We start from the raw sequence: 26580 nt of genomic DNA on the forward strand, positions 1-26580 counted from the left end.
ACTTCTGGACTTCAGGAACTGAAGCCAATTCTTTCTGGAAGAAAATCGACAGGGCCGAAATTTGAACCTTAATGGACCCCAATTTGAGGCCCATAGACACTCCTGTTTGCAGGAAATGCAGGAATCGACCGAGTTGAAATTTCTTCGTGGGGCCTTCCTGGCCTCCCACCACGCAACAAATTTTCGCCACATGTGGTGATAATGTTGTGCGGTCACCTCCTTCCTGGCTTTGACCAGGGTAGGAATGACCTCTTCCGGAATGCCTTTTTCCCTTAGGATCCGGCGTTCAACCGCCATGCCGTCAAACGCAGCCGCGGTAAGTCTTGGAACAGACATGGTACTTGCTGAAGCAAGTCCCTTCTTAGCGGCAGAGGCCATGAGTCCTCTGTGAGCATCTCTTGAAGTTCCGGGTACCAAGTCCTTCTTGGCCAATCCGGAGCCACGAGTATAGTTCTTACTCCTCTACGTCTTATAATTCTCAGTACCTTAGGTATGAGAAGCAGAGGAGGGAACACATACACCGACTGGTACACCCACGGTGTTACCAGAACGTCCACAGCTATTGCCTGAGGGTCTCTTGACCTGGCGCAATACCTGTCCAGTTTTTTGTTCAGGCGGGACGCCATCATGTCCACCTTTGGTCTTTCCCAACGGTTCACAATCATGTGGAAGACTTCCCGATGAAGTCCCCACTCTCCCGGGTGGAGGTCGTGCTGAGGAAGTTTGCTTCCCAGTTTTCCACTCCCGGAATGAACACTGCTGACAGTGCTAACACATGATTTTTCGCCCAGCGAAGAATCCTTGCAGTTTCTGCCATTGCCCTCCTGCTTCTTGTGCCGCCCAGTCTGTTTACGTGGGCGACTGCCGTGATGTTGTCCCACTGGATCGATAACGGCTGACCTTGAAGCAGAGGTCTTGCTAAGCTTAGAGCATTGTAATTGCTCTTAGCTCCAGTATATTTATGTGGAAAGAAGTCTCCAGACTTGATCACACTCCCTGGAAATTTTTTCCTTGTGTGACTGCTCCCCAGCCTTTCAGGCTGGCATCCGTGGTCACCAGGACCCAGTCCTGAATGCCGAATCTGTGGCCCCTTAGTAGATGAGCACTCTGCAGCCACCACAGAAGAGACACCCTTGTCCTTGGAGACAGGGTTATCCGCTGATGCATCTGAAGATGCGATCCGGACCATTTTTCCAGCAGATCCCACTGAAAAGTTCTTGCGTGAAATCTGCCAAATGGAATCGCTTCGTAAGAAGCCACCATTTTTCCCAGGACCCTTGTGCAATGATGCACTGACACTTTTCCTGGTTTTAGGAGGTTCCTGACTAGCTCGGATAACTCCCTGGCTTTCTCCTCCGGGAGAAACACCTTTTTCTGGACTGTGTCCAGAATCATCCCTAGGAACAGCAGACGTGTCGTCGGAGACAGCTGCGATTTTGGAATATTTAGAATCCACCCGTGCTGTCGTAGAACTACTTGAGATAGTGCTACTCCGACCTCCAACTGTTCTCTGGACCTTGCCCTTATCAGGAGATCGTCCAAGTAAGGGATAATTAAGACGCCTTTTCTTTGAAGAAGAATCATCATTTCGGCCATTACCTTGGTAAAGACCCGGGGTGCCGTGGACAATCCAAACGGCAGCGTCTGAAACTGATAGTGACAGTTTGTACCACGAACCTGAGGTACCCTTGGTGAGAAGGGCAAATTGGGACATGGAGGTAAGCATCCTTAATGTCCAGGGACACCATATAGTCCCCTTCTTCCTGGTTCGCTATCACTGCTCTGAGTGACTCCATCTTGATTTGAACCTTTGTATGTAAGTGTTCAAATATTTCAGATTTAGAACAGGTCTCACCGAGCCGTCTGGCTTCAGTACCACAATATAATGTGGAATAATACCCCTTTCCTTATTGTAGGAGGGGTACTTTGATTATCACCTGCTGGGAATACAGCTTGTGAATTGTTTCCAATACTGCCTCCCTGTCGGAGGGAGACGTTGGTAAAGCAGACTTCAGGAATCTGCGAGGGGGAGACGTCTCGAATCTCCAATCTGTACCCCTGGGATACTACTTGTAGGATCCAGGGGTCCACTTGCGAGTGAGCCCACTGCGCGCTGAAACTCTTGAGACGACCCCCCCACCGCAGCTGAGTCCGCTTGTACGGCCCCAGCGTCATGCTGAGGACTTGGCCAAAGCGGTGGAGGGCTTCTGTTCCTGGGAATGGGCTGCCTGCTGCAGTCTTCTTCCCTTTCCTCTATCCCTGGGCAGATATGACTGGCCTTTTGCCTACTTGCCCTTATGGGGACGAAAGGACTGAGGCTGAAAAGACGGTGTCTTTTTCTGCTGAGATGTGACTTGGGGTAAAAAAGGTGGATTTTTCAGCTGTTGCCGTGGCCACCAGGTCCGATGGACCGACCCCAAATAACTCCTCCCCTTTATACGGCAATACTTCCATGTGCCGTTTGGAATCTGCATCACCAGACCACTGTCGTGTCCATAAACATCTTCTGGCAGATATGGACATCGCACTTACTCTTGATGCCAGAGTGCAAATATCCCTCTGTGCATCTCGCATATATAGAAATGCATCCTTTAAATGCTCTATAGTCAATAAAATACTGTCCCTGTCAAGGGTATCAATATTTTCAGTCAGGGAATCCGACCAAGCCACCCCAGCGCTGCACATCCAGGCTGAGGCGATCGCTGGTCGCAGTATAACACCAGTATGTGTGTATATACTTTTTAGGATATTTTCCAGCCTCCTATCAGCTGGCTCCTTGAGGGCGGCCGTATCTGGAGACGGTAACGCCACTTGTTTGATAAGCGTGTGAGCGCCTTATCCACCCTAAGGGGTATTTCCCAACGCGCCCTAACTTCTGGCGGGAAAGGGTATAACGCCAATAATTTTCTATCGGGGAAAACCCACGCATCATCACACACTTCATTTAATTTATCTGATTCAGGAAAAACTACAGGTAGTTTTTTCACACCCCACATAATACCCTCTTTTCTGGTACTTGTAGTATCAGAAATATGTAACACCTCCTTCATTGCCCTTAACATGTAACGTGTGGCCCAAATGGAAAATACGTTTGTTTCTTCACCGTCGACACTGGAGTCAGTGTCCGTGTCTGTGTCGACCGACTGAGGTAAATGGGCGTTTTAAAGCCCCTGACGGTGTTTGAGACGCCTGGACAGGTACTAATTGGTTTGCCGGCCGTCTCATGTCGTCAACCGACCTTGCAGCGTGTTGACATTATCACGTAATTCCCTAAATAAGCCATCCATTCCGGTGTCGACTCCCTAGAGAGTGACATCACCATTACAGGCAATTGCTCCGCCTCCTCACCAACATCGTCCTCATACATGTCGACACACACGTACCGACACACAGCACACACACAGGGAATGCTCTGATAGAGGACAGGACCCCACTAGCCCTTTGGGGAGACAGAGGGAGAGTTGCCAGCACACACCAAAACGCTATAATTATACAGGGACAACCTTTATATAAGTGTTTTTCCCTTATAGCATCTTAATATATATAATCATATCGCCAAATAAGTGCCCCCCCTCTCTGTTTTAACCCTGTTTCTGTAGTGCAGTGCAGGGGAGAGCTTGGGAGCCTTCCCACCAGCATTTCTGTGAGGGAAAATGGCGCTGTGTGCTGAGGAGAATAGGCTCCGCCCCCTTTTCGGCGGGCTTCTTCTCCCGTTTTTCTGAGACCTGGCAGGGGTTAAATACATCCATATAGCCCCAGGGGCTATATGTGATGTATCTTTTAGCCAGTATAGGTATTTCATTGCTGCCCAGGGCGCCCCCCCCAGCGCCCTGCACCCTCAGTGACCGCTGGTGTGAAGTGTGCTGACAACAATGGCGCACAGCTGCAGTGCTGTGCGCTACCTCATGAAGACTGAAAAGTCTTCTGCCGCCGGTTTCTGGACCTCTTCACTCTTCGGCATCTGCAAGGGGGTCGGCGGCGCGGCTCTGGGACCGGACTCCATGGCTGGGCCTGTGTTCGATCCCTCTGGAGCTAATGGTGTCCAGTAGCCTAAGAAGCCAATCCATCCTGCACGCAGGTGAGTTCACTTCTTCTCCCCTAAGTCCCTCGTAGCAGTGAGCCTGTTGCCAGCAGGACTCACTGAAAATAAAAAACCTAACAAAACTTTTACTCTAAGCAGCTCTTTAGGAGAGCCACCTAGATTGCACCCTTCTCGGCCGGGCACAAAAATCTAACTGAGGCTTGGAGGAGGGTCATAGGGGGAGGAGCCAGTGCACACCACCTGATCCTAAAGCTTTTACTTTTGTGCCCTGTCTCCTGCGGAGCCGCTAATCCCCATGGTCCTGACGGAGTCCCCAGCATCCACTTAGGACGTCAGAGAAATATAATTAGTATAGTAAAATTATATGTTCAGGAGATCTCACATTTCTGAGTATATGTTGGCACCAGTAGAGGGAGCTAGTGCTACACATGCAACATCCCTCATGATAGTTATACTAGTGGGAGGGCTTACCCTACTCTGTAGCTGGCGCCAGATAGGGATAATAAAATGGCCGACAGTGAAATTTTCATGACACTTCATTATGTACTGGCCACTAGTTTCAGGGATATGAGTTAAACATATGGGGAGGCACGCCTATGTACTGAGTGCCCTCCATTTTTCCTTTTATCACAGGGTCATCTAAGTTTAAACCGTTCACCCGGGCTGAATGATCTCTTCAGCCATTCTGAAAATGCAGTGTCTATGGCGCGCGCTACGGGACCGTTCATACCAAGTCCCGTAGCGGCGCTGTCTCTGCGCGGCTCTCTGCACTCTATGGACCGCTTCTCTAAGACCCGCAGTGGCACAGGGTCCTATGATCTATGTGGCTCTCTGCACGCTATGGGATCGCTTACCAAGTCCCGTAGCGGCGCTTCTGTCTCTCCTGGTGACGCACACTACGGGACCGTTTCACTCAGTCCCGCAGCGGCGCCCTGTCTGATGGACGCTACGGGACCGTTGCACTCAGCCCCGCAGCGGCGCCACTGTCTGCCTGTTGATGGACGCCACGGGACCATTTTACTCAGTCCCGCAGCGGCGCGTCTGCCTGTGATGGACGCTACGGGACCAATCTCACTCAGTCCCGTAGCGGCGCCTCCTTTGCCTTGCCGCTGAAAAGACCGCTGCCCAGTGGGGAGCTAATTATCAAAATCTATATCCTTGGGTAGGATTCAAAGCCAGGTCTCAGTGCTTAGTAGCACTGGCTAGTAGATACTGAGCCACAGTGGCTACATATAGCTGTAATAGCTGTTATAGGGAAAATAAAATCAATATACTACCTAACTGCTGCGGGGGCCATTTTAAAAACAATCTGTACTTACAGTTGTTGGTAAGGAGATGCAGACCCCTTCATCAGGAATCATTGTCTCCACTCCTGAACTTTGTCCCCCTTTTACTAGGGGGACGCAGTCTTTTTATCTGGTAAAGCCTGCACCCCCTTTCATTTAGGTGGGATCGGGCATTTACCATCTTTTAGTTTAAAATCCTGCACCCTCCCTTTAGTTAGGAGGGATTGGGTCAGAATAAAAAAGGAAAAAGAAAGATCAAATAAATCTTCAAGGAGCAGGAGCTCCCTTCTGTACTTGCACCTCCTTTGGCACAATTTTCCAAACTGAGGGAGAAGGGCTGTGAAGGGGGAGGAACCGGCTGTCCAGACAATGCTAATTTTAGATTGTGCCACACCTCCGGTTGCAAGCTTCACACCCCTAATGTCTAAGTACTGTTTCAGTGTCCCCTAGTGGATGAAAGAGAAATGTTGATCTGTAACTTCGATTTCTAACTCCTCCAGAGACCCTGAAAGTGATTGGTTTGAAACACAGCTCCCCAATCCGTGAGACTGGCGTCCGTGGTGAGTAACATCCAAGAGCAAATTGTGAACGGAGCTCCCCTGGTCAGATTGTGTCTGTGAAGCCATCAGTGGAGAGATTGACGAGTCTGTATCGACAACCGGAACAATTGTGAGTCCAGGTGAGGTCCCACCCGAGTCCAACAGCTGAGAAGTTGAGCTTGAAGGGGTCGGGCATATTGCACTGCCTCGAAGGTTGCTACCATCTTCCCTAACACCTGCATGCACCTGAGAACTGAGACTACGGGTAATTGTAACAGCGCTCGGTTCTGGACCGTAAGTCCCAAATCTATTCCTGAGGAAGAAACACTTTCTGGCTCCTGGTGTTGAATTAAAGTCCTAGAAACACGATCTTCTGGGAAGGAAGCAGCGACGATTTTCGAAAATGTATTATCCACCCGAAAGACTGCAGGGTCTCTATTGTGAGCTGTAAGTGCTGCTGAAGAACCATCTCAGATGGAGCCTTGATTAACAGATCATCCAAGTAGGGATTAATGTTGACTCCCTGACACCTCAGTACCGCCACGATATGGCCCATGATATTTGTAAGCACCCGAGGGGCCGTGGAAAGGGGGGGGGGGGGGGGGGGGGGGGGGGTGGAGATACAAGGAACACTGAAAAGCCACACAACATAAGGAACAGCCCAATGCTGCCAAGGCAGAAAGTGGCTGTCCTACCTGAGTCGTGCCTCCTCGGATCCTGTCCGGATAGAAGGCCCCAGTGACCGGAGTATGGTGACAATCCAGAAGCATATTAGAGTGGGAATTTGCGTTCTACTCTAGCTAACCCCACTCTAGTTGTACCTGCCACCTGTGTACAGGGACTAAGTACCTCATAAAACAACAAAAACCTAACTAAAAGCTCTAGGCAAAGAAACTGTGTCTGTACTACACAGGCACAAAATTAAAACTGAGGTACTTGTTGGTCAGGCTGGAGATGGGAGGGGTTAGAGGGGGGAGGAGTTAGTTTTCTATAGGTTCTGTGCTAAACTCCTTACCCACACACTCTAACCCATCAGTAAGTGTGCAGCGTCCCCCAGATGGATGACAGAGAAATATTAACATCCACGAGTGGTACAAACAATAAGTCTACAACAGTACAAAATAAGTACAACCGTACTTATTGCCCAGGTCTGTAAAAACAGTCATCTTCCACTACTACCAGACATATGGAAGAGTTATTAGGTATAACTTTCAAAAAAGGCTGATAAAGAGTATGCATACTTACTTCTCCCATTGCTCTGCCTTCCAATGCAAGGGCCTGAAAATCATGATTTAACTCGTCCATGGAACGCACCTATGAAACCAACAAAATAAATAATATAAATGATAATTAAATAGCTGGTCTACATTATTAAGATTATCCATAGAATGGGTTATGAAGTATTAGAAAAGATATACAAAACATGAATGTGCCTATAGTAACTTTGACACAATAAATGCATATCCCACAATTTTACTCCTAAATGAAATTTGACTATTCTCTCAGGTATATGGAAACTGCAAAGATGTAATGTTCCTGAAAGTCCGATAAAGTTTGTGTACTGTGCACACAAGTCTTGAGGGTGGGATTAAAAGGAGGCAGTGGTAAGAAAACAAAAAAACTGAGGACTGGAGCCTTGGTAAAACCATGCTGCACTGCAAGGGGTGCAAACACATTTATTATTTTTGCATGCATTGTAAATACTGGCTGCTTTTGCATGTAGCCCACAAATGCTGGACAGCTTATTTTGTAAACTGCAATATAGGTTTGAGTTTGGAAGCGCCCCACCCAAATCTAAATCTATCCGCATATGTTACATGTGCCAAACCTGTAGTGTAACGCGATTTTACCAGAGTGCAGTTACGTGTTTTCTTACTTTATTTCCAACTCAGAATTACGCTAGTTATACATTATACAATTATTGGCCCAATTTGCCAATAATTGGGTTCTTGGCCAAATTTATTGTATAGTGTGTACGAAGGATCTGCATTTTGCCAATAATTCTACAAAATCTTGCTTACAATTGCCAGAAAAATTGGTCCGATCAATAAAATCTGACAGTGTGTACTTTAGGCTTAATGTCAATACATTTCAGGATGGATGAATGAAAGAAAAAAAGAAAGGTCAGTGTTGTACAATAATCTGTGACAGTCCTATGAGGGTGACAAGGAGTGGTGTGATGTATTTTTCCATTTACAGTTCAATATACCTTTATTGGTTTACAACAATAGGGTAAACAAGGAATATACATATCACATGTAATAAAAACCGAGAGGAATAAGCAGAAAATCATGATATAAAAAAAAAGACAGTGGCAAATAAGGATTACAATAAAAATCAGGGGGGGGTGATTTTGACGACACCACCAGTGAATCCTTGTAATGCTTAGGAGAGATTATATATATATATATATATATATATATATATATATATATATATATATATATATATATATATATAAAGGGGGAAAACGGAGTGGGGAAGAAGACACAATGAAGGGTAGAAGAGAAAAAAATGGAAAACAAGTGGGGGTGAGAGTGGAGAATGAAAAGGCGAAATGAAAGGAAGAGATTAGTGCAGAGAGAGAAAGAAAAGGGAAGGATACTGGCTGCTTTTGCATGTAGCCCACAAATGCTGGACAGCTTGTTTTGTAAACTGCAATATAGGTTTGAGTTTGGAAGCGCCCCACCCAAATCTAAATCTATCCGCATATGTTACATGTGCCAAACCTGTAGTGTAACGCGATTTTACCAGAGTATTCATATTCAAATACAAAGGCCAGCCTGATTTTGGAGGCAAAATCGATATCCGAACCAGAGGGTCAGAGTCCACAGAGCTCACAGAGAGGCTTAGGTGTAAGGGTATCCCTAAAGGCTGCAGAGTCCTTGAAGGCTATCCAACGGAACAAAGTATTCCTGAAAGCTGCCTACTTGCCACCTTCAGAAGTTAATCTATCATCCACGTCCATAAAGAAGTCTATTTTGTTAACCAATCCGTAACCGTTGGGAGCGGAGGTGCACCACCTTACCGGGATAACCAAATAAAATGCTGGCAGAAAGTTTAAGCACGTCCGTCCAAAATGGCTGAAGACTAGGACACTACCAACAGATTTGAGTGTTGGGGGCACTAGAACAAAAGCCAGCATGTGTTGGGCACACCAATCTCTATCGAGCATCTCGGCATCTATACCATCACTAAATGGATCTCTCGAAAATAAACACTAGAGTAAGCTTGAGCTACACAAAATATTTGAACCTAGTTATCCGCCCCACAAATCACGGCTCAGTCTTTTTTTCTTTCATTTTTTTCTTTAATGAAGCATGAAAGTACAAAGAAAAAAGAGGATTTTGGTACTTACCGATAAATCCATTTCTCTGAATCCTCTAGGGGACACTGGAGTCCTATACAATCAAAAGGATGGATCACTTGTGTATACTGTACTTTCTCTTTCATCCACTAGGGGACACTGGAGTCCTATACAATAGGGGTGTGAAGCTTGCAACCGGAGGTGTGGCACAATCTAAAATTAGCATTGTCTGCACAGCCGGTTCCTCCCCCTTCACATCCCTCCTCCCTCAGTTTGGAAAATTTGACTGAGAGAATAGGACATGATACTAGAGCCCATAGCGAGGAACCGAACCGTACAACATAGAAAACAGCAACCAATAACTCTTTTGACAGAAAAACTAACGCTGTTTGCACGAACTGTTTTAACAAGAACTTTTGAACACAGCAGGTCGACAGCACCGAGGCGGGCGTCCAGTGTCCCCTAGAGGATTCAGAGAAATGGATTTATCGGTAAGTACCAAAATCCTCTTTTCTCTTTCATCCACTAGGGGACACTGGAGTCCTATACAATAGGGGACGTCCCAAAGTTATCTTCCAGGGAGGGAGTGCTGTCGGTGGTCTGCAAAACCAAACGTCCGAACGTAGAGTCTCCGGCCGCGAAGGCATCAAACTTGCAAAATTTCGCGAACGTGTGGGCTGAGGACCACAATGCCGCTCTGCAAGTTGAGTAGTGTAAACACCTCTGGCAGCCGCCCCTGAGGCACCCACTGAGCGGGTAGTATGAGCACCCGTCTGAACCGGAACCTATTTCCCACAGGAAATATAAGCTTGCCGAATGGCAAGTCTAATCTATCTAGACAAAGACTATTTAGATGCTGGTCAACCCTTCGTTGGCCCATCCTCAAGACAAACAAAAGGCCTGAATGTCTGAAAGACGACGTAACCTGTACGTTTACCCGTAAAGCTCGGACCACATCCCAGGACACGTCCCCAACTGCGAGATCCTGGAAAGATGGACCCACAAGTGACTGTTTTACGTGAAACCCCGAAACAACCTGAGGAAGGATATCTGTTCTTGTACGGAGTTCTGCCCTATCCTCATGAAAAATTTAAAAAGGGGCCTTTACACGATAAGGCTCCCAACCCAGAAACCCGCCCGGCCGAAGCCAAGGCAAGCAGTAATGCGACCATCCAAGAGTAGATATGTCAGGACCGTTCTTCCTATAGGCTCAAAAGTTGGTGGTCACAAAAATTCCAACACCAAATTTACATCCCAAGGCGTAGTGGGAGGACGAAAAAGGGGGGTGGATCCTCTGAACCCCCTGTAAAAAGGTTTGAACCTCTGGCAAGGATGCTAACCGTTCTTGAAATAGGATGGAGAGAACCGAAACTTGAGCCTTCAGATAGCCCAGCCTCAGTCCTACCTCCAGACCGGCCGAAAGGAAAAGTATAAGTCTGGAAAAGTGGAAGTTCGTCGAATTCCACCCACATTCTTGACACCAGTCCATGGTTTCAATAGCCACGCCGTTAAACGTAACCTGTTCAGGTCTGGGTGTTGGAACGGACCCCGAGATAGCAGGTCCTCTCTCTGATGTATCCGTCAAGGATCTTCCGCTAGTAACCCTCGCAGGTTTGAGTACCAACTCCTGCGGGGCCAATTTGGTGCGGTTAGAACCGCCCACACTCGCTCTCGTTTTAACGTCTTCAGAAAACCTGGGTACGAGTTGGAAAGGTGGAAAAATGTAAAACCTTCCTGTAACACCAAGGAAGTGTGAATGCGTCAACTCCATGTGCTGCTGGATCTTTTGTCCTGGACACGTATCTGGGCAGCAGATTGTATTGTCGTACGCCATTAGGTCGACTTGAGGTAGACCCCATCTCCTCACCACCATGTATAAAAAATAAAATTCAGTGGATGTAGGCACCACTCTCATGCATGACCTGGTGATTGAGATAATCTGCTTCCTAGTTCTCCACACCTGGAATGAACACTGCCGAGAGGATGATGTTTTCGCCTTTCTGTCCACAACAAGATCTGTGTGGCTTCTTTTAACGCCACCCTGCACCGTGTTCCACCTTGACGGTTTATGCATGCCGTCGTCGTGACCTTGACCGACTGCATCCTTATGTGTTGGCCCATGACTTGGTCTTCGGCTAAGAAAAGTGCATTGTAAACTGCTCTTAGTTCGAGAATGTTTACGGGTAAGTCTGCTCTCCAGTAGCAATCTCTAAGACGGCACCCCAACCTCTGAGACTGGCGTCTGTTGTCAGGATCCTCCAATCCCAAATGCCAAATCTCTTGCCTTGGAAGTCGTATTCTTTGATGTGGAAGCCAGTGCAACCCTGCTCCCTGAGCAATGAGGTTCATCTGTAATGGTCGGGAATGAAGTCTGTCGTACAGGAGAGCTTAGACAGATGTCACCATCATCCCGAGAAGTTGCACCCAGAGGTGTAGAGAAACAGTTTGTGACCTCAGTACCGGAGCCACTAATCTCTGTAGGTCCTGGGCCTTATTCTCTGGTAGGAATACGCTTAATTGTACCGTGTCCAAGATGAGACCGAGGAATTGAATCCGTTGAGTTGGCATGAGGTTGGATTTCTGGAAATCCACAATTCATCCATGTTGAATGAGAATTTGATGAGATGTCTGAACATCCTTGATCAACTGTTCCCGAGAGGATGCCTTGATTAGTACATCGTCTAGACAAGGACTAATCGTAACCCTCAATAGTCCCGATTCTGCAACCATGATTGCCATGATCTTCGTACAGAGTCTTAGGGCCGATGATAGACTGAACGGCAAGGCCCTGAATTAGTAGGGATCCGTCACCAGTGCGAACCTTATGTAAGCCTGGTGAAGGGCCCGGATTGGGATATGCAGATATGCAGCCTTTATGTCCATGGATACCATGAACTCGTCTTGTTCTAAGCCTGCAATGACCGACTGGAGTGGTTCTATCTGGAATCTGTAGACCCTTAGAAACTGGTCTAAAACTTTTAAATAGAGTATCGGCCTGACCGTCCCATCTGGCTTTGCATGACAAAAAATTGGAATAGAGACCCGTACCTCTCAGAGGCGGGAAACGGAATAATGACCTCTGACCGCAGCAATGTTTGATCCAGGCAGTCGTGCTTTTGCTTACTGAGGGCACAGAGGCAATCCTTGTAAAAAAAAAAAAAACGGACTGTGAGGCCTCTGTGGGAAAACCCAGGTTGTACCCCTGGGAGATTAGGTCATTTATCCAAAGTTCTGGTGCGGTGTTGGCCCAGATGTTCCGAAACCGTCCAGATGTGCACCACCAAGGGGGATCTCAGGTGAGCCGGGAGACCGTCCTGCCCTGGTCTCGTCAGCAGGTTTATCCTTCTGGCTGCTGCCTGTGAGCGGCCTCTACCTCTGCCCCCACGTACTTGTGTACCGAAGCCTCTTCCTCGGGCTCGCAAGGACGGCGATATAAATGAATTAAACGCTGTTCCCGAATAACCTCTCCTAACTTGTGGAGTGGCTCTTGTATAAGGAGTAGGCAGAAAAGAGGACTTCCCTGCTGTAGCTTGCAAAATCCACTTGTCCAACTCTGGACCTAAAAGTATCTCACCCCCAAAGGGGATGGATACTACCGCCCTCTTGGTGTCAGAGTCTTCTCACCATTCTCCGTCCGTCTAGCCGATATGGCTGATGCAGAGACGCGCGATGCTAGCCTGCGAATATCTTTAGAGGCTTGACGCAAGTATGAAGCGGATTCTTGAATGTGTTCCGCAAGTTGGGTAATTTCTGCCAAGCAATTTTTTTTCTTCAATAGCCTGTACAATAAGTCCAGACCATGTGCCCCTGGCCTTGGTAACCCAAGCGTAGACGACCGTAGGTCTCAGTTTCTGCTACAAAAATTTACTTTAAAGCTGTGTCAACCTCGTGAAGTCGTTAAATTAGGTAACGGTAAGATTGTCGTCTTTGACAACCTTCCTAGGGAAACGTCCACTACCGGTGGAGTCTCCCACTTATCCATTACACCACTAGGTGGGGACTAAGTTACTTGAAACACTGTTCAAAAATTGAAAACGTTTGTCAGGCTGTCTCCATTTAGCCTCCTCCATTTGAGATTGGAGGGATTTAAAAATAGGAAACGCTTCTGAACGCGGTTTGTGGGATTCGAACAATTTGAATTCTTCTGGCTCCTTTACTTCTGCTACCTTAAAGTTTAGGATCGCCTTCACCGCTTCGCTTAAAGAATCAATACCCGAGATTGCCGTGTCCTCTTCTGGAAAATCGGCAGCTAGGTTAGATTCAATGAACTCATCTCCTCTGTATCAATGAGAAGACCCCTTTCTCCTCTGCTTCTGGTACAAGAGGATTAGGCCTTTTAACTGCCCTGCATACATTTGTTACGGCTTGTGCGAGCGGCGTTAACCTGATGAGAACGTGTTCCATCGTCTTTGAGAATCCCGCAGCCTTTGATTGTTGCGTGCGGGAGTCCGCCATCTCATTGGAGATTTTATCTGCAAGGTTATTTTTCCATGACCTAGCCGGAGCACTGCTCCCATGTGGAACGTCCTTGTCTAAGCAGGAATCGCACACCTCGGAGCTGCCATTCGCGTGCTCATTCCGTTACATGCAAACATAAAAGGTCTTGGATGTCGTTTTAGACATGTTGACTAAACCCCTTACCAGACCGTGTCACAGCGCTTTCACCCTTTAAACTAGGAAGAGAAAGACTGTGATATATGACGGAAGCAAAAGGTATTGAGTTGCCTGGCTGGAAATATCTCTATTGTAGAGAAGAAAATATAAATAAAAAATAAATAAAAATATTTAATTTCTTTTGTCTTTACACCAGCCGACTTGCAACCGCCTCACACCCAACTGTACGTCAGCTACGGTGTTAGAGTTGGCTTCACTTGCTTCTTCGTATTTTCTGTAGGCTCTTTGTAATAGAGTTCCTTTGAAAATACATCATAATCCCATTATATTCTTCAGGAGATTCTCATATAACATTTCACCAGCAGGGTGCGCTGTGTTACTATTAATCTATAATAGGGGGAGGTGCACTCCATGCTTGCATGATTTTTAAGATGGCCGACAATTAAACATTTTGAACACTTTATTTAGAAGGGGGATCTTCCACTGGTGAGCCCCCCTGCTTACACTCTATGGCCGTGTCTTCCCGCGGCTGAGGAATTCTCCTCAGCCTCGTGCTCACTGTAGCGTCTCTCCTCTCCCCGCCTCCGGCGGCTGAGGTTAAGTGTTCCGCAGCGCGGTAATACAAATCTCCCGCTGGCCGCCGCGCGCCGGGACCGCTCTCACAGCTCCCGTAACGGCGTCTTTCTCTGCTGGCAGGGAAGACTTAAAGTGCGCTCCCCGCTGGCCTCCCCCACACGCGGCTGAAGGATCTCCTCACTATGTTCTAGACGGCGCGCGCCGGGACCGCTCTCCTCCTCCTCTCCCCGGGTCCCGTAGCGGCACCTGCTGACAGGGGATCCCGCCCCACACTGACCGCTGTCCGGCGCGCCTGTAATAAAACAACCAGTACTCACAGTTGTATGTTGAGAGAGATGCAGACCCCTTTAGTAGGAATCCTTGTCTCTCAATCCTGAACCTTGTCCTCCTTTTATTAGGGGGACGCAGCTTTCACTTCTGGTAAAGCCTGCACCCCCTTTCATTTAGGTGGGATAGGGCATTTACCGTCTTGTCTTTTAAGACATGCACCCTCCCTTTAGTTAGGAGGGATTGGGCCAGTCATAAAGGAATAAAAATAAATAAATAAAATAAATAAATAAATACATAAACAAAACTTCATGGAGCAGGAGCTCTCTTCAGTGCCTGTTACCTCCTCGGCACAATTTTTCAAACTGAGGGAGGAGGGATGTGAAGGGGGAGGAGCCGGCTGTGCAGACAATGCTAATTTTAGATTGTGCCACACCTCCGGTTGCAAGCTTCACACCCCTATTGTATAGGTCTCCAGTGTCCCCTAGTGGATGAAAGAGAAAGTACAGTATACACAAGTGATCCATCCTTTTGATGGATATTTGTACTAAATGATATAAGTATAATCTGAACCAAAACCAAATTAGCGTATGTTTTTATTTGTAATTTTCTGTGGGGGTCAGTGAAGCAGTACAAGAGAGCTTGATCAAGGATGTTTCTGGACTTCAGGTTTGTTAAACTACTATCATAGCGTAATAATGAAAGAGGGCATAACAGCTAGTATTAGTTAACTATTTAAATGGATATACACTCTCTTTGATAACTATTTCAAGATGCAGGAGTAACCTTTATAGGGACTTATTAGCGTTCCAGTGGGACAATGGGTGCAGTAAAACCCCCAAGCTACAGTATGTGCAGATAGCTGTTGTAGTTACCAGTACATCATAAACCTGTAGAACAAAGGACACAATTTTGCAGACTAATATATCTAGACCTCCATTACATGATGCCATTCCCAAAATCTTGCTTACCTGATGCTCTGCATGAATATTATCTCCAGTCGGCCAACGGTGCTTGCTATTATTGTAACCGCCTCCACCGCTTCCTCCACCCCCAAGTTGCTCGCCATGTTGCCTTTGGAAGAAGTAATCCACCATAGCATCATCCTGTGAGCGTCCAGCTACACCCATTGAGCTGCCCACAGGGCTTGCGTGGGGACCAGCAGCCAATGCAGAATGGTTTGGGTGCTGCAGAGGCTGCTGCTGGCCCACAGGTCCAGACGTCAGGACCACGGGCATGTTGTGGTTGAGGGCACCGTCTGTGTACTGTTTCAGGTGGGGGCTGAAGGAGTCCTGCCAGAGAACCGTTTTCCTCTTCAAGACACATGCAACGCTCATTCCACCAACACCTAAGGTCAGATAAAAGGAGCAAAATAATAAGTGTCACTGACAAAGTAAAATAAGTGGCGTTTCATTTGTCATGTACTTACAATTACAAGAAACTATTTATAAAACTTAAAAAATTAAATAGAAAAAATATAAATAAGCATGGGATACACAAAACAATGGATAATAGGCTTTCTTTTTTTTTTGGGGGGGGGGGGGGGGGGGGGGGTTTAACAGACAAAGGGCTGTGTTCACAATTTTTGCCCAATGTTGTTTATTTGGCATTTCAATTGTAACCAATTTTATTAGCACTAAAATTTACTCATATTTCTGGCGAACACACAAGGATCCGGGATAAGTTCCTGGATCCATATGTTTTGGCGGCCACGACTGCGAAAACAGGTAAGTTATCAGGGATCTTTTTCTCTCTTGCCTCTGGACAGGTGGGGAAAAAAAAAAAAGAATTTACTTACCGATAATTCTATTTCTCGGAGTCCGTAGTGGATGCTGGGGTTCCTGAAAGGACCATGGGGAATAGCGGCTCCGCAGGAGACAGGGCACAAAAAGTAAAGCTTTACGATCAGGTGGTGTGTACTGGCTCCTCCCCCTATGACCCTCCTCCAAGCCTCAGTTAGGTACTGTGCCCGGACGAGCGTACACAATAAGGAAGGATTTTGAATCCCGGGTAAGACTCATACCAGCCACACCAATCACACTGTACAACCTGTGATCTGAACCCAGTTAACAGTATGATAACAGCGGAGCCTCTGAAAAGATGGCTCACAACAATAATAACCCGATTTTTGTAACTATGTACAAGTATTGCAGACAATCCGCACTTGGGATGGGCGCCCAGCATCCACTACGGACTCCGTGAAATAGAATTATCGGTAAGTAAATTCTTAATTTCTCTATCGTCCTAGTGGATGCTGGGGTTCCTGAAAGGACCATGGGGATAATACCAAAGCTCCCAAACGGGCGGGAGAGTGCGGATGACTCTGCAGCACCGAATGAGAGAACTCCAGGTCCTCCTTAGCCAGGGTATCAAATTTGTAGGATTTTACAAACGTGTTTGCCCCTGACTAAATAACCGCTCGGCAAAGTTGTAAAGCCGAGACCCCTCGGGCAGCCGCCCAAGATGAGCCCACCTTCCTTGTGGAATGGGCATTTACATATTTTGGCTGTGGCAGGCCTGCCACAGAATGTGCAAGCTGAATTGTATTACACATCCAACTAGCAATAGTCTGCTTAGAAGCAAGAGCACCCAGTTTGTTGGGTGCATACAGGATAACAGCAAGTCAGTTTTCCTGACTCCAGCCGTCCTGGAACATATTTTCAGGGCCCTGACAACATCTAGCAACTTGGAGTCCTCCAAGTCCCTAGTAGGTGCAAGGCACCACAATAAGCTGGTTCAGGTGAAACACTGACACCACCTTAGGGAGAGAACTGGGGACGAGTCCGCAGCTCTGCCCTGTCCGAATGGACAAACAGATATGGGCTTTTTTTAGAAAAAACCACCAATTTGACACTCGCCTGGTCCAGGCCAGGGCCAAGAGCATGGTCACTTTTCATGTGAGATGCTTCAAATCCACAGATTTGACTGGTTTTAAACCAATGTGATTTGAGGAATCCCAGAACTACGTTGAGATCCCACAGTGCCACTGGAGGCACAAAATGGGGTTGTATATGCAATACTCCCTTGACAAACTTCTGGACTTCAGGAACTGAAGCCAATTCTTTCTGGAAGAAAATCGACAGGGCCGAAATTTGAACCTTAATGGACCCCAATTTGAGGCCCATAGACACTCCTGTTTGCAGGAAATGCAGGAAACGACCGAGTTGAAATTTCTTTGTGGGGCCTTCCTGGCCTCACACCACGCAACATATTTTCGCCACATGTGGTGATAATGTTGTGCGGTCACCTCCTTTCTGGCTTTGACCAGGGTAGGAATGACCTCTTCCGGAATGCCTTTTTCCCTTAGGATCCGGCGTTCCACCGCCATGCCGACAAACGCAGCTGCGGTAAGTCTTGGAACAGACATGGTACTTGCTGAAGCAAGTCCCTTCTTAGCAGCAGAGGCCATAAGACCTCTGTAAGCATCTCTTGAAGTTCCGGGTACCAAGTCCTTCTTGGCCAATCCGGAGCCATGAGTATAGTTCTTACTCCTCTACGTCTTATAATTCTCAGCACCTTAGGTATGAGAAGCAGAGGAGGGAACACATACACCGACTGGTACACCCACGGTGTTACCAGAACGTCCACAGCTATTGCCTGAGGGTCTCTTGACCTGGCGCAATACCTGTCCCGTTTTTTGTTCAGACGGGACGCCATCATGTCCACCTTTGGTATTTCCCAACGGTTTACAATCATGTGGAAAAAACTTCCCGATGAAGTTTCCACTCTCCCGGGTGGAGGTCGTGCCTGCTGAGGAAGTCTGCTTCCCAGTTTCCATTCCCGGGATGAAACACTGCTGACAGTGCTATCACATGATTTTCCGCCCAGCGAAAAGTCCTTGCAGTTTTTGCCATTGCCCTCCTGCTTCTTGTGTCGCCCTGTCTGTTTACGTGGGCGACTGCCGTGATGTTTTTCCCACTGGATCAATACCGGCTGACCTTGAAGCAGAGGTCTTGCTAAGCTTAGAGCATTATAAATTTACCCTTAGCTCCAGTATATTTATGTGGAGAAAAGTCTCCAGACTTGATCACACTCCCTGGAAATTTTTTCCTTGTGTGACTGCTCCCCAGCCTCTCGGGCTGGGCTCCGTGGTCACCAGCATCCAATCCTGAATGCCGAATCTGCGGCCCTCTAGAAGATGAGCACTCTATAACCACCACAGGAGAGACACCCTTGTCCTTGGATATAGGGTTATCCGCTGATGCACCTGAAGATGCGATCCGGACCATTTGTCCAGCAGATCCCACTGAAAAGTTCTTGCGTGAAATCTGCCGAATGGAATTGCTTCGTAGGAAGCCACCATTTTTACCAGGACACTTGTGCAATGATGCACTGTTTTTAGGAGGTTCCTGACTAGCTCGGATAACTCCCTGGCTTTCTCTTCCGGGAGAAACACCTTTTTCTGGACTGTGTCCAGAATCATCCCTAGCCACAGCAGACGTGTCGTCGGGATCAGCTGCGATTTTGGAATATTTAGAATCCACCCGTGCTGTTGTAGCAGTATCCGAGATAGTGCTACTCCGACCTCCAACTGTTCCCTGGACTATGCCCTTATCAGGAGATCGTCCAAGTAAGGGATAATTAAGACGCCTTTTCTTCGAAGAAGAATCATCATTACCTTGGTAAAGACCCGGGGTGCCGTGGACAATCCAAACGGCAGCGTCTGAAACTGATAGTGACAGTTCTGCACCACGAACCTGAGGTACCCTTAGTGAGAAGGGCAAATTTGGGACATAGAGGTAAGCATCCCTGATGTCCCGGGACACTATATAGTCCCCTTCTTCCTGGTTCGTTATCACTGCTCTGAGTGACTCCATCTTGATTTGAACCTTTGTAAGTGTTCAAAAAATTTTTTTTTTAGAATAAGTCTCACCTAGCCTTCTGGCTTCAGTACCACAATATAGTGTGGAATAATACCCCTTTTCTTGTAGTAGGAGGGGTAATTTAATTATCACCTGCTGGGAATACAGCTTGTGAATTTTTTCCCATACTGCCTCCTTGTCGGAGGGAGACCTTGGTAAAGCAGACTTCAGGAGCCTGCGAAGGGGAAACGTCTCGACATTCCAATCTGTACCCCTGGGATACTACTTGTAGGATCCAGGGGTCCTGTACAGTCTCAGCGCCATGCTGAGAACTTGTCAGAAGCGGTGGAACGCTTCTGTTCCTGGGAATGGGCTGCCTGCTGCAGTCTTCTTCCCTTTCCTCTATCCCTGGGCAGATATGATCTTATAGGGACGAAAGGACTGAGGCTGAAAAGACGGCGTCTTTTTCTGCAGAGATGTGACTTAGGGTAAAAACGGTGGATTTTCCAGCAGTTGCCGTGGCCACCAGGTCCGATGGACCGACCCCAAATAACTCCTTTTCCTTTATACGGCAATACACCTTTGTGCCGTTTGGAATCTGCATCACCTGACCACTGTCGTGTCCATAACATCTTCTGGCAGATATGGACATCGCATTTACTCTTGATGCCGGAGTGCAAATATCCCTCTGTGCATCTCGCATATATAGAAATGCATCCTTTAAATGCTCTATAGTCAATAAAATACTGTCCCTGTCAAGGGTATCAATATTTTTAGTCAGGGAATCCAACCAAGCCACCCCAGCTCTGCACATCCAGGCTGAGGCGATCGCTGGTCGCAGTATAACACCAGTATGTGTGTATATACTTTTTATGATATTTTCCAGCCTCCTGTCAGCTGGTCCTTGAGGACGGCCCTATCTATAGACGGTACCGCCACTTGTTTTGATAAGCGTGTGAGCGCCTTATCCACCCTAAGGGGTGTTTCCCAACGCGCCCTAACTTCTGGCGGGAAAGGGTATACCGCCCATAATTTTCTATCGGGGGGAACCCACGCATCATCACACACTTTATTTAATTTATCTGATTCAGGAAAAACTACGGTAGTTTTTTCACATCCCACATAATACCCTCTTTTGTGGTACTTGTAGTATCAGAAATATGTAACACCTCCTTCATTGCCTTTAACGTGTGGCCCTAATAAGGAATACGTTTGTTTATTCACCGTCGACACTGGATTCAGTGTCCCTGTCTGTGTCGACCGACTAAAGTAAACGGGCGTTTTAAAACCCCTGACGGTGTTTTTGAGACGTCTGGACCGGTACTAATTGTTTGTCGGCCGTCTCATGTCGTCAACCGACCTTGCAGCGTGTTGACATTATCACGTAATTCCCTAAATAAGCCATCCATTCCGGTGTCGACTCCCTAGAGAGTGACATCACCATTACAGGCAATTGCTCCGCCTCCTCACCAACATCGTCCTGATACATGTCGACACACACGTACCGACACACAGCACACACACAGGGAATGCTCTGATAGAGGACAGGACCCACTAGCCCTTTGGAGAGACAGAGGGAGAGTTTGCCAGCACACACCAAAAACGCTATAATTATATAGGGACAACCTTATATAAGTGTTTTCCGTTATAGCATCTTTTTTATATATTTCTAACGCCAAATTAGTGCCCCCCCTCTCTGTTTTAACCCTGTTTCTGTAGTGCAGTGCAGGGGAGAGCCTGGGAGCCTTCCCTCCAGCCTTTCTGTGAGGGAAAATGGCGCTGTGTGCTGAGGAGATAGGCCCCGCCCCTTTTTCGGCGGCCTCGTCTCCCGCTCTTAACGGATTCTGGCAGGGGTTAAATATCTCCATATAGCCTCCGGAGGCTATATGTGAGGTATTTTTAGCCAAAATAGGTTTTCATTTGCCTCCCAGGGCGCCCCCCTCCCAGCGCCCTGCACCCTCAGTGACTGCCGTGTGAAGTGTGCTGAGAGGAAAATGGCGCACAGCTGCAGTGCTGTGCGCTACTTTTAGAAGACTGAGGAGTCTTCTGCCGCCGATTCTGGACCTCTTCTTACTTCAGCATCTGCAAGGGGGCCGGCGGCAAGGCTCCGGTGACCATCCAGGCTGTACCTGTGATCGTCCCTCTGGAGCTGATGTCCAGTAGCCAAGAAGCCAATCCATCCTGCACGCAGGTGAGTTCACTTCTTCTCCCCTAAGTCCCTCGTTGCAGTGATCCTATTGCCAGCAGGACTCACTGTAAAATAAAAAACCTAAGCTAAACTTTTCTAAGCAGCTCTTTAGGAGAGCCACCTAGATTGCACCCTTCTCGGCCGGGCACAAAAATCTAACTGAGGCTTGGAGGAGGGTCATAGGGGGAGGAGCCAGTACACACCACCTGATCGTAAAGCTTTACTTTTTGTGCCCTGTCTCCTGCGGAGCCGCTATTCCCCATGGTCCTTTCAGGAACCCCAGCATCCACTAGGACGATAGAGAAACCTACATTGCCAGCTTTCGGGGCTAAATGGATAGCCCCTGGAGGATCAATTATCTGCGGAATTTTTGACCACGGATAATTGAATTCCCTCCTAAACCCATTTTACAAAGCACAAAACATTCTATCACATAATTCACATAGCTTAATGAAGTTATTTCAAATGCTATATAGTGGTCCAGGAGAATACATTTTACAATTATCGATTTGGTTTTCTCCACCTTAGTTTGAGTACAATCAGCTAGACTTTTGAATACTGTGTAGAGGAAACCAAGGGGGTAATTCAGACCTGATCGTAGCAGCAAATTTGTTGGCAGTTGTGCAAAACCATGTGCACTGCAGGGGGAAGGGGGCGCAGATATAACATGTGCAGAGAGAGTTAGATTTGGGTGGGGTGTGTTCAAACTGAAATCTAAAGTGCAGTGTAGAAATAAAGCAGACATTATTTACCCTGCACAGAAACAAAATAACCCACCCAAATCTAAAGGCCCATATACACTAGGCGATTTTAATTTCAAAAGACTTTGACAACATCTCTGAAAGATAGATCTTTCACCAAAGTAGCTTTCATTAGAAAGGCTATTTACATAACGGGCTGGCCCAGCAATGTATATACAGGTTGAGTATCCCATATCCAAATATTCCAAAATACGGAATATTCCCAAATACAGACTTTTTTGAGTGAGAGTGAGATAGTGAAACCTTTGTTTATTGATGGCTCAATGTACACAAACTTTGTTTAATACACAGTCATTAAAAATATTGTATTAAATGACCTTCAGGCAGTGTGTATAAGGTGTATATGAAACATAAATGCATTCTGTGTTTAGATTTAGGTCCCATCACCGTGATATCTCATTATGGTATGCAATTATTCCAAAATACGGAAAAATCCGATATCCAAAATACTTCTGGTTCCCAAACATTTTGGATAAGGGATACTCAACCTGTATTACTGCCTTTAAAATAATCATTGGTGGGCAGTGGTATATACATTGCTGGCCTGTGCCAGCAACGTATATAACCCAGGGATACAAACTTGTTGGCAGCGATTCACTTCACAATGTGCTGCTGCAAGATGCTCCTCAAATGCGCGTCTCCGAGTGAGCTGGAGGGAGCAGGGCGGGACGGGCTTGGAGAGGGAGCAGGGTGGGACTGCGGCACCGTAGCCGGACGGGCTTGGGGCGGGACCGTGGCCAGAAGGGGCTTGTGGAGGGAGCAGGGCGGTTCCGCCGGGCTGAAAGTGGTTCTTCTTTCAGCCATCATCGCTAAAGTGTGGGAGCAGAGGTCATTTTACGACTCTGCTACCGTAATGTGTAAACAGGGGGACTGCTGCCGTAATGTGTAAAATGGGGGACAGCTGCTGTAATGTGTAAAAAGGGGAACACTGCTGCCAAAATGTGTATAAATGGCGACTGCCTGCAATTCATATATTATGTATATATAAACATTGGTGGCCAGTGGTGCCAGCAATGTATATATACAAGGCAGTACCTAGTGTGCCCCAAACCCCCCCCACCCCCAAGGGCAGTGACTCTCCCGGACACTTGTGCAGTTGCCACTCACTTTTGCTATTGGCAGCGTTCCACAACGGCGCATGACAGTGAAGAAGCGCTATATAAACTACAGCTCCCAGCAGCCCTAGCGGCGGGAGCTCCCGGCAGGAAGGGCTTCTGGGAGCGCTTCCTTACTGTAATGTACCGTGATGGGACATTGCCAATAGCAAAAAAGAAAATAGTGGCAACTGTAGAAGTCACTGCCCAGGGGAGGCACACTAGGTGAGTTGGGGCTTGGGAGGGTGCGGGGCCGGACTCCGGAGCGCCGAGGACAGTTTCATCTATCATCACTCAGCGCCATACACACTGAGCGATGATGGATGAACAAGCAGCGAGGTGGGCAAAACATTGTGTGCAAAACACACGATTGAGCGGTCATCGCCCGCCCATACACACCAGTAGATTTTGAGGTCAAAACGCCAAAAATTAGCTGCTTTGAGCTCAAAATCTTCTAGTGTGTATGGGCCTTAAATCTCTCTGTACATGTTATATCTACCACACCTGCAGTGCACATGTTTTTGCCCAACTGCTAACAAATTTGCTGCTACGATCAGGCCTGAATTACCCCCAAACTCCGGATATAGATTCCCACTATCCCCCCCAGTTAAAACACAAGAGAAATATATCGAAACAATACCAGCTAACAAAGTCACACTCTGCCAAAGCGCTGTTTTGCTCATTAGGAGGACAGACCCTTGATGCCAACGGTCAATAAATTTACTAACAATCGGTACAAAAAAAAAATGTAACACCGAAAAACAGAAATCTTTTTTACAACCCCCCCCCCCCCCCAAGCTTATAATAGACATACGGGTTCAAGTTTATAACTCAAACATTTGCATATATTGTTGCATTAACCTGTGTTAAGACATTGGAAGAAAGGACCATCTATGTGAGCAAAGCTACAATGCAACCAATGACTGTGCTTCATCATCAATTACATAACCACACAATATAGATATATTACAGAACTACAGACATTATACACATTTATTTTATGCTAAAAATAACCGCCTCTCAAGTAGTGCCTTTTGACAATTAACTTGTAGTGTTAACGCTGTTAGAACCCACTGTACATACGTCTCAGTTTTCTGTAATCCAAAGCTTTGATAAATCTCCAGCTGACGTACATTGGCTAATGTGGCTTTGGATATAAGGTGGGAGGTGAATGGGGCGGTGACCACACCAGTTTATGAAATTCTCATTGAGAAGATCCTAAACCCAACATGATTTTAGCTTTGCTGCTTTGTAATACCTAATGTGTCACTGTCACTTCACTCATAATAGGATAAACATTAAATGTGGGAGTCTGGCCACAAACACTTAAGCCAATAATAAAGGGAATTTAAGGTTTTCAGTATTGATGTTAGTGCACACACAATTGTTTAAACTCTGCAATATTTGACATAAAAAGTTTTACAAACAATTTTTTCCATACCTACTACAGTATGTTGGCTGAGGCTGCTTTTTTCTTAATAATGCATTAAACAGCTGGAATCCTTTAACTTTTCCTGGTTACAATGATCTTGTTAAACTTGCATTGCTAGCATGAATCAAAGATCTATCATCCATGTTAGAAGGTTACCGTTTTACTCCAAACCATCATTAACATTTATTGATTATGGTACCTCTTTTCTTTCCTTGCCTAGTGCTTTCAATCTTCCGATGCTTAAGGTCCATACACAGTGGGTGTTTTTGCCCAGCGTGTATGCAGAGCGATGATCGCTGACATCGCTGGGCTGAAAGCACTCAGTGCATACACACTGAGCGCTTTTCCCCCCTGCCCCGCGATGTCAGCGGGGGTGAGCGGCTTTCCATAGCAGGACGCTATGGAAAGCCGCTCACCCCGCCATTCATCTACTGGTAATACCAGTAGATGAACGTCGGCCGCCAGCGATGAAGAGAGAGCGCGCATCAGCGCTCACCGCTTGTGCATACACACTGGGCGGTTATGAGCTGAAAGCAGCTCAAAACACCAAAAGTGAGCTCAAAATCGCCTAGTGTGTATGGGCCTATACTCTAAAGGTGCCCATCCACTAATGCGATTTGGCCCTTTTTCACTATTTTGACGCGTAGGACCACGGAATTGCGTGAAAAGTGTCACATCATATGTGTTTTACCTCCGATTCCAATCCGATGTGTGGTCCCACACCGATCCGAAGATCGTCATGGCTGCCACAAAGATTTATCGGAATCACAGGCGAAACGGTGCACATCTGAGTATTTTTTTACTACCTACGATATATATCACGAGAGTCTCTATTTAGGCCAGCCCCCCTAGTAACCTATTGTCCGGCCTATAAGATAAACTGTATGTATAATGTGTGTGTGTTGTAAGTATGTGAAACTAGCACTCAAGTACGTGCAGGACTCCTGGGAAATCATAAACGACATCAAGCCTGGTAAGCTGCATTAGTGGATGGGGGCCTTATCTATATCTTGTCTTCACACTAGGCTGTTTTAGCAGGGCACCGTACCCTGCCAGATTTTTAAATAGCAAAATGCGCCCTGTCCTTTTAGCAGTGCCCTGCTGTCACTTTTCTGCCACAATCAAGCCCTATTAATGTACTGCATACACTCGCATGGCTCGCCATGCTTCGGGCAGGTTACGGTTTCCAGTCGTAGTCCACGTGGATGGTATGAAAAAAAATGAAAAATACATTAAAAAAACTTGGTCTTCCATATGTGTGTCTACCATTGTTATGTCACCTTTTGACCCTGTCAACCTGTTGAACTGTCTACCTCGACCTAATGCATGTCTACCATTAGTGGCAGACCTATTGACTGTAGACCTTTTTAGTGTAGATCTGTACTCCAGATACCAAAAGTCATCTTAAGGGCCCTACAAACTGGGCGACCCGCCACCGAGCTGCCCGACCGCCGATACGGCAGACGGACTTCCCGGCGGCAGGGGGAGTGAAGTTTCTTCACTCCCCCTCATCCGGCGCCATAGCAATGCATGCTAATATGGACAATCTCGTCCATATTGGCCTACATGCATAAGCGACTGGGCACAAATGACGAACGAGCGCGGAGCCGCGCATCGTTCATCGTTGGTGCCTAAACACTGCACAATATGAACGAGTTCTTGTTCATAAATG

The 26580-nt window shown here is 47.0% G+C and overlaps 1 protein-coding gene across 6 annotated transcripts in view; it reads right to left on the reverse strand.

Moving 5' to 3' along the window:
* The window catches only part of PUM1 (pumilio RNA binding family member 1), a 152454-nt gene that overhangs the window by 111058 nt on the left and 14816 nt on the right, over positions 1–26580 (reverse strand). For all 6 annotated transcript variants that reach the window (XM_063954584.1, XM_063954583.1, XM_063954582.1 and 3 more), the window contains exons 2-3: positions 15603–15979; positions 7113–7181 (exon numbers count right to left, since the gene is read on the reverse strand). In XM_063954584.1, coding sequence (XP_063810654.1) covers positions 7113–7181; positions 15603–15968 — 435 coding nt within the window. In that variant the 5' untranslated portion in view covers positions 15969–15979. The remainder of the gene's footprint in view (positions 1–7112; positions 7182–15602; positions 15980–26580) is intronic.

The sequence above is a fragment of the Pseudophryne corroboree genome, chromosome 2 (genome assembly GCF_028390025.1).
Source record: "Pseudophryne corroboree isolate aPseCor3 chromosome 2, aPseCor3.hap2, whole genome shotgun sequence".
Taxonomy (NCBI): domain Eukaryota; kingdom Metazoa; phylum Chordata; class Amphibia; order Anura; family Myobatrachidae; genus Pseudophryne; species Pseudophryne corroboree.